Source organism: Octodon degus, unplaced genomic scaffold, assembly GCF_000260255.1.
Source record: "Octodon degus isolate 3935 unplaced genomic scaffold, OctDeg1.0 scaffold00025, whole genome shotgun sequence".
Taxonomy (NCBI): Eukaryota; Metazoa; Chordata; class Mammalia; order Rodentia; family Octodontidae; genus Octodon; species Octodon degus.
The window spans coordinates 546,260-555,372 of NW_004524601.1; the positions used below are offsets into that span (position 1 = coordinate 546,260).

The window sequence follows — 9,113 nt, forward strand, 5'->3', positions numbered from 1 at the left end:
TTAGAAATTCAGTATTTCTTCACTGCTTAATTAAATATAGGGTCCTATATCCCATTGTACCACTTGGTACTGAAAAAAAAGAATTAAGGTCTTTATAGGGAAACTTATGCCACTTGTTTTGTGGCCCATAAAATTTAGAGAAGCTGATCTTTGATGAATCTTTTACTGAAAAGAGCAGTAAGTGTGAGCTCTAGATATCTCTTTTTAACATATTTATGAAAGCTACCTCAACCTTTGACTCCTCAGCAGAGGAGTTTTAAGCATTTAAGGTAGATTCTAGCAGTTGACTGTTTTCAAAAGCTTATGTTCATTATTGGTGCAAAGTGGAATATACTTTTTATAATTGGCCAACTGCCACCTCCATTCCATTTTAACAAATGTGGTAGACTAGAGACACTGATTTGATGTTACAATACATGAATTTAGTGTCCTTCTCTTCCTCCTCTACCACAGATTGTCTGACTGGCCTAGACTTCAGTAAGGACAAAGCTGGAATTGCTTTTAAGTTTTAAACTGTACCTTTATAGTAATTTCACATTCACATAAAGAGCTAGTATTTATTGTGTGTGTGCGCGGGTGGGTGGGTCGTTTTTTAAGCCTTAGATTAGACTTCAAGAACGACACTTACCTGAATATTAACTATGCAATCAGCATAGTTTTATTGACTTTTGATTTTCTAACTGTAAAAATAGTGACTTTGTTCTAGAGTGTTACAGATATGTATCTCCAAGCAGATTTCTAACTATATTATTTTAGTCAGAAGTGAGCATACAAATGCCATTGTTTTTTAAAGAATTGTGTTAGATTTTAATTTAATTTAAGAACTAGCTGGGCATGGTGGCTGAGCAGAAAGACTGTGAGTTTGAGGTCAACCTGGACTACATAGCCAGACCCTGTCTCTCAAAAAAATAAGTAAGAATAATTTCTAATTAGTTTTGGATAAGCATTTAAAAGTTACAGTTTTATTTATTCTGCAGTTAAGCCACCAAAACCATTCAGATTGTCAGTAATTTTAACTGTTCCTTTTAAGTCTCTCATAATTCATTTTCTGTGATAGTATATGAACAAATTAGCCAGTGAAACATTGAAAACACCATTTCTTCATACTTTGCTTCCTTTTGAAATTTTCCAAATAAACATAACTAGTGAAAATTTAAGGTACAAGTGTAGTTAGTTTACTGATATGTATTTCAAATATTAGCTAGATTTTTGCATGCCCAAATAGAATGTATTGCAACATCTCTTCCCCTAATGACAGGCATGTAGTTTGTTTAAATCATAGTCTCACTTGAAGATACAATATTTCTAGCAAAAGCAGTGGAAATTATTTTATTACAATGGAAACTTTTTAAAATGTATGATGGTAAGAGTTGCTAAGAAGGGGACAGTCACTAAATATAAATCTAGATAATAAAAGACTAATTTGGTAACATAGTGTATTAAAAAGTATGATGATATTATATGGACAAAAGTACTTGTGTTAGTGGATTGGTTAGTTTAATATGTGGTCTCTTAAGGGAAGATTTAGATTCTCAAACTATGGAGAAATTTGTATTAAGAATTTGCTTTTAGTGTCAGTGAGGTAGCTCAGCAGATTAAGCACCTGCTTAGGCAAGTGCCGAAATGGGGTTTGATCCCCAGCACCACAAGCCGCACTGGCCCACCCCTGGACACACTGAACCAGCTACAGAGATTGGGGGTGGTGGCACATGCCTAAAATGCCAGTGCTGGGGAGGCTGGAAACAGGAGGATCACGAGTCCAAGCTGTGTAGTGAGACCCTGTACCAAATACACTTAAAAAAGAATTTACTTTAAAATGTTTTACAGGTTATATGTGCCTTTTAAAGAATGTAATTACAGACCCCAGAAAGGAAATAACTAATGCACTTTTTTCCCTTTTAGCTCTTGGAGCCTGTCTGCCATCAGCTGTTTGAACTCTATCGCAGTTCTGAGGTTCGACTCAAGAGGTTCACACTGCAGTTCTTGCCAGAATTGATGTGGGTTTACTTACGGCTTACGGTTAGCCGAGACAGACAGAGTAATGGGTGCATTGAAGCGCTTCTCTTAGGAATTTACAATTTGGTAAGTTGAAAATAACAGGGAAGATGAAAATATGTTTTAAGTCCTCTGAAATACTGTGTAAGGGGTGCTTAGAGAAAATACTACTGAATAATTTATTTGAACTAATTGAGTACAAAAGTAATGATAAGCATTTTAGAAAACAGATGACGGGGCTGAGGAGATGGCTTAGTGGAGTAAGGGCCTCCCTGGCAAGCACAAGGGCCTGAGTTCAATCCCCAGTTCTGCCACAAAAAAAAAGAAAGAAAAAATAGATGAAACTGTTATTGATGAGATTATTAATATCTAAGGACTTAATTTCTTTAGACATGGTTTTTTTTTTTTTCTTACATGTTTTTTGGTACTGTGAATTGAATTCATTTGTCAAGCAAGTGTTGTATCCCTGAGCTACATCCCCGCCTGACTGAGGACTTGTTTCTTCAAATTAGAGTAATTTGACTGATATGAATGCTGTGTAGAGCAGAGTTGAACACTGAAAATACAGACTTAGAAATAGTACCTGCTTTTAAGACATTTCTATTCTGCTGGAAAAGACATGCTTACAGATGACCAAGCTTTATAAAGTTTGTGTGGAAAGAGGATTTCAGGGCAGAACTTAAATATTAGCTGAACTGGACTGAGTGTGGTGGCTTGTGTCTGTAATTCCTTACTTGAAAGGCTGAGGCAGGCGGATTTTTCAAGGCCTCCTGGAGTACACAGAGTGAGACCCGGTCTCATATATTACTGAGTTTATGGCCCACATCTGGCTGGGCCTTCCAAAGAGGATTTATGATTTTGTATTTTAGTATAGGGTCTACAGGGTCTCACTGTGTAGATTGGACTCATAGTGATCCGCTTGGGTTCAGCCTCCCAAGAGCTGGGATTACTGATGTTTGCCACCACGCCCAGTTTCACTTGCCCTTTCAGTTCGCCCCAAGGGCCGGGCCAACACGGCACACCAGGGATTGAACCCCGGCCACTGCATCTGTCTAAGCAGCCACTTTAATCCACTGAGCTATTTGGCCGGCCCTTATCATGATTAAGATTAGGAAGTAGGCCATAATTTTAAGAAGAAGTAGTCAAAGGCAAAAAAGTCAGATTGTCAGGGGCCGGGGAGATGGCTCAGTGGAATAAGCGCTTCCCTGGCAAGCTCAAGGGCCTGAGTTCAATCCCCGGTTCTGGAAAAAAAAAAAAAAAGTCAGATTGTCCTTGACAAAGGAAAGTAATTCTGTTTAAAGCACTATATATCAGTTTTAGAGTTTTTGAAGGGAAGAGTTTTTAAGTTTTAAGTTTTTCCTTGTGCATTGGGAGGGCTAGGGAAATACCTTGGCAGTCTTAAGTGCCTGCCTGGAAAGTGCAAGGACCAGATGCAGTCCCTGATACCACATGCTGTGCCGGCCACTGAAACCGGGTATAGTGGCGCACACCTGTAATCCCAGCACTGGGGAGGCTGAGATAGGAGGATCACTACAAGTCCAAACTGTGTAGTAAAACCCTGTACCAAATAAACACATAAAAGATTTTTTTTTAACATTATACAAATACGCATTGGGAAAGTAATTAGACAATTTTTAGGGGAAGAAAATCTCTAGTGTAAGATGATGAAACTCTAGAATTAGAGGTTTAGTTTAATCACTGTTCTTATATTTAAAGTTAGTATATGGGGGCTGGTGAGATGGCTCAGTGGTCTAAAGCACCAACTTAGAACAAGCTTAGTAAAGCAAATGGACCATGGTTCAATCCCCCAGCACCACATGCCAGCCAGCCCCGCCCCCTGCTGGGCTGAGCTGGCCACACACACACACACACACACACACACACACACAAATAAATAAATAAATAAAATTTAAAAATAAATAAATAAAGTTAGTGTATGTAACTGAGAAGAGTGGGGAGGTACTTGTGGGATTTTCATCTAAGGAGAGGGTATCAGTTAATGGGAAGAAGTCCAGCACACTGTTTGGCATATTACAATTTTTTAAATCGGAACATGGATACAGTGGAAATGAGAGGGGAGAAAAGAAACCATCATTTCTAAGATGCTCAGAGCCTGAAGGCTAGGGTGTGATCCTCCTCCAGATGGGAGGCCATGAGTGAAGGAGGAAGAAAGGCTGGGGAGTGAGAAGCGTCTGAGGATGCTGGTGCAGCTCTCCCCGCTCTGCGCAGGGAGCCAGGCAACTGGGTGCAGCACCTGCCCCGTACCACCCCCGCCAAGTTGGCGTTGGATACTTACCATAAAGGTGTGTGATTTTGCTGAATTGCCTTGGGTCAGGGAGGGGTATGGTTGAGAAGATACTGGCCAAAGACATAACACTCCTGTTTAGCTTTGTGCTGTGAAGTTCATTTGTATAAATATCCAGTTCACGTGTAGTTATTTTTCCTCGAGAATGTAGTTTGGTATAAAAATCTGATTAACAACCTATAAAATTGTTGTTTTGAGTTGGGATGTTGCTATGTTGCCAGGGCTGATCTACAACTTCTGGGCTTGAGTGGTCCTCCTGCCTCAGCCTTGTATAGCTGAGACTGTAGGCATGCATGCTCATGGCCAGTACAACTTGTCAATTTATTATCTGGTAAAATATTTGATACTACATTGTTTATGAAACTTTCCTCCAAAGAAATTCCTTCTTGTTTTTTGTTTTAATTTTGGAGACAGGCTCTTGCTTTGCAGTTGAGGCTGCAGCTCACAGTGATCCTCCTGCCTCAGCCTCCCTAGTGCTGGGATTACAGGCATGTGCCACCATGCCCAGCCTAAGAAATTCTCAAGAACCTTAAAACATCAGTGTTTTGCTTTTTCTCTTGATGTCCGTTTTAGGACATTTGTACTGAAGTGTCTGCGATTTGAAGTCTTAGGTTCTGTGTCTCTAATACACTTTGTTAAATACTCCAGAAAAAACTTGGCTCATATAATTTAGAGGCAGTGAAGTACCAAAGTCTCACAATAAATATTGTATTGCCCCAGGGCTCACTTCTCAGAGTCTTCATCACTAAAAAGCATTTCCACCATCAGACAGCACAAGGAGCAAGTGCGGGCATTAGGCTCACTGCTGTTTAGTTCAGAACTGGGTTCTGCTGCTTACTGATGATTTTATTTTATTTTATTTATTTATTTTTTTAAATTTGTGTGTGTGTGTGTGTGTGTGTGTGTGTGGCCAGCTCAGCCCACCAGGGGGCAGGGCTGGCTGGCATGTGGTGCTGGGGGATTGAACCACAGTCCTTATGCTTTGCCAAGCTTGCTGCAAGTAGGTGCTTTAGACCACTGAGCCATCTCACCAGCCCTACTGATGATTTTAAATAGCAGGTTACTCAGTTCCTTGACATCTTTCAACAGAATCACTAGTGTTAGTAGGATTAAAAAGAATTTGAAAAATACAGGCTGCAGGCTGGCCTGCCTCAGCCTCCTGAGTGCTAGGATTACAGGTATGTGCCACCACACCTGGCTAAAAGTAGTTTCTTTTTTAAATGAAAAGCTATTATTAGAACGAAATTGCCTATTTTGTTAACTTTCCTGTTTTTTCTCTTCATTTTTTTTTTGGTAAGACCTTTGTACATCTTTTTCTATTATGCTACTTTTATTATTTATTTTTTAATGTATTTAGTACAGGGTCTCACTACACAGATTGGATTCATAGTGATACTACTGTTTGCAGCCTCCCAAACCCTTGGATTAGAGGAGAGCACCACCATGGCCAGTCTCAGTCGCTGTCTCATTTTGCCCAGGGGGTGGAACCAGCCCAGCACACCACTGCACCTGCCTAAGCAGGCACTTCAGTCCACTGAACTATCTGGCTGGCCCTTACTGTGTTGAAACAGATCTTGCTATGATGCTCAGGAAGGGCTGGAGTTTGTGATTCTCCTGCCTCAGCCTTCAAGAGGGTTGGGATTATAAGTATATACCATCATTCTTGGCATGGATTTTCTTTTTTTTTTTTTTTTGGCAGAACTGGGGATTGAACTTGGGCCCTTGTAGGATTTTCTTTTAGAGCAGAAAATGTTTTCTGTATCACTGGGTTTCCTATAGAGCTTATTATAGACACTTAGTAAATATTTGATGATGTAATGATTCAGTTTAGTGTTTTATTATTAAACTATAATTTTATTCATTTTTTTAGTGTAAAGACATTCAGTAATGAGGTAAATGAAACAATATTTTGCAAAGCAGATTGTGTGAGAAGTTATTTATTTATTTATTTATTTATTTATTTTGTGTGTGTGTGGCCAGCTCAGCCCACCAGGGGGCGGGGCTGGCTGGCATGTGGTGCTGGGGGATTGAACCGCGGTCCCTGTGCTTTGCTAAGCTTGTTCTGAGTAGGTGCTTTAGACCACTGAGCCATCTCACCAGCCCCAATGTGTGAGAAGTTATTGATAGTACTTATGCAGTGTTTAATTATCTTTTTATTTTTATTTATTTATTTTTGTAGTACTGGGGATTGAACTCAGGACCCTGTACTTGCTAGGCAGGCACTTATCTTTTTTTGAGACAGAGTCTCACTATGTAGTTCAGGCTGGCCTTGAATTCACTGTGTAGTCTCAGCTAAGCACAAACTCACTGCTGTCTTGCGGACTCAGCCTGCCAGCTCCTGGGTTGCGTGAGGGAGGCATGAGCCACTACACTGAATCCTTCTTTTTAATGTTTTGATGTCTCACAAATATTGCACTGAAGAAAACATGTCCAATTATTGTCAGAAGTGTGTCCGCAGACTCCTGGCTGTTTTTAATTCCTTGATATGTGTGTCTTTTCTCTGTGGTTCTCAGGGTAGTTGGTTTCTGTTCCTCCATCTTTTCCCTCTGCCTTCTCTGCCTACCTTGTCTTTTTCTTAAACCATACTGGTTTTTCTAGTTTACACATTTCTCTTTTTCTTCCTCTTCTCTAGCATCTTTTGTCTGTCTCAACAGCCCAGGGGAGTTTTGTATTGCCCTTAGCAAGTTTCACCTTTCTCTCCTCCCCAAATATATACAAAGATAAATCAACAGAATATGGCTTCCTTGAAAATTCAGGAATAAAGTAGGTTTTTGACCTAGCTTTAATCAGGCCCTTTCATCTAGCTTAAACCTCTGAAGTAAGATGGCCAGCTTTGGTGGTAACACCTTTGACTAGGAGAGCTTGTGTGGTCTACCTAGGGTATTTCCTTGCCAAAGTTAGGGTGTGGTGTGCCTGCTCTGGTGTGCCTGCTCTCAGGTAGTCGTGCCTCCCCCGTGACCCGGGGCACTCTGAGGGGCTCTGCCAGGCAACTCCAGTGAGGCTGTTTTGGTGTTGGCAGCTGTCTGCTTGTTGCTTCCTTTGACGCTGTGTACTCGGTCCTGGTGTGCTGAGGATTGTCCTCTGGGGGCCCTGTCCACACCAGCATGTATAGTAACTCGTGTCAGGGAAGCAGGGTGAATAGAGCGCAGAGAGGCAGCTGTGTTTGGCCCCCAGGCACTATGTCTGCTGGAAGGTATTTATACACAGCTGAGGGGCAGAGGAGAGGTAAAGAGCAACACTGTCCTTTAACAAAGAAATAATGTACTCTTGAAAAAATCCTAAAGAGGGCCAGGGAGATAGCTCAGTGGTATAAGTCCCTGCCTGGCAAGTTCAGAGTTCCAAGTTTGATCCCAGGACTAGGAAGAAAAAACAAGTTTCTTTAAAAAAAAAAAAAAAAAGATCATAATAACTCAGCAGATAAAAGCACTTGCAAGCAGGTGCAGTAGTTCTTCTAGAATATCTGATCACCCTTGTTCTTTGTGTAAATACAATACGACTGATTTGTGTGCCTACTTTTAGCTTGGCTGTGATGTTAATGTAGAACATGCTCACTATCTCTGCATGTGTTAGATCTGTAAAATTTGAGAAGATATGGTAGGTATACTTTTATATATTACTATTTATAAAAATCTCTTAGTTCCTAATGCTGTATTCCATAAATTTAAAAAAGTCTTATAAACCCCTAGTTATTTGATTGTTTCATGATCTTTGTATACTTTTTGATTATAGGAAATTGCTGATAAAGATGGAAACAATAAGGTTTTGTCTTTCACTATCCCTTCTTTATCCAAACCTTCAATTTATCATGAGGTGAGTAACATTGTGAAGATGGGATTATTTACAATTATGTTGAGGAAGAGCTGCAATTTTTTATAGATAAGTATTCCTTTAATGACTTATCTTCCGACCTATTTCTTAAAAGTAGATTGTTTTGTTTTGACTGTCTTTGAGACAGGGTTTCACTCTTTAGTTCAGGCTGGTCTGAGACACTCTCTCTGTAGCCCAGGCTGATCGTATGCTCTCAGTGATCCTCCTGCCTCAGCCTCCTGCATTACCACACTCAGCCCAAAAGTAGATGATTGTTACTAGTAAAACTAAGCTGTGTTGAGAGGTGAAAAGTAATTAATAGAATACTTCCTCCAATTCTTGTTTATTTTTTTTATCAGCATTTTTTTGTTGTTCCTTATTTATGTATTTAGGACAGGGTCTACAGAGTATACAGGGTCTCACTATGTAGATCAGACTCATAGTGATTCTCCTGTTTTCAGCCTCCTAAGCACTGGGATTACAGGCGACCGCCACCACGCCCAGCTTCAATCACAGTATCAGTGTGCCCCTGGGGGACTGGCACGGGGGTGGGGGTGGGGAACGGAACCCCGGCCTCTGCACTCTGCTCTTTTTTTTTTTTTGGCGGAACCGGGGATTGAACTCAGGCCCCTGTGCTTGCCAGGGAAGTGCTTATTCCACTGAGCCATCTCCCTGGCCCCACTCTGCTAGTTTTTTAAGAAAATAATTTCAAAGAATGTTAACACTGCTAGGTTGTTTTGTCTTTTTGAGATAGAGTCTCACTTTGCAGTTCAGGCTGGCCTTGAGCTCGCTTTGCAGCCCAGGCTGGTCTTGAACTCACAAAGATCCTCTTGCCTTAGTCTTTCAAGTGCTGGAATTACAGGCATGTGTCACCATACCCAGCTACACTGATGTATTTTTATTTTTTATTTTAGGGAAGGGTCTGCATGGTGTTCAGGGTCTCACTACTAGATCTCACTTGTAGTGATCCTCCTGTTTACAGCCTCCTAGGAGCTGAGATTACAGG

The 9,113-nt window shown here is 40.7% G+C and overlaps 1 protein-coding gene across 4 annotated transcripts in view; it reads left to right on the plus strand.

The window, feature by feature from the left end:
• The window catches only part of Fam126b (family with sequence similarity 126 member B), a 56,859-nt gene that overhangs the window by 25,043 nt on the left and 22,703 nt on the right, over positions 1 to 9,113 (plus strand). For all 4 annotated transcript variants that reach the window (XM_023712360.1, XM_023712361.1, XM_023712362.1 and 1 more), the window contains 2 exons: positions 1,903 to 2,082; positions 8,030 to 8,110. In XM_023712360.1, the coding sequence (XP_023568128.1) occupies positions 1,996 to 2,082; positions 8,030 to 8,110 (168 nt within the window). In that variant the 5' untranslated portion in view covers positions 1,903 to 1,995. The remainder of the gene's footprint in view (positions 1 to 1,902; positions 2,083 to 8,029; positions 8,111 to 9,113) is intronic.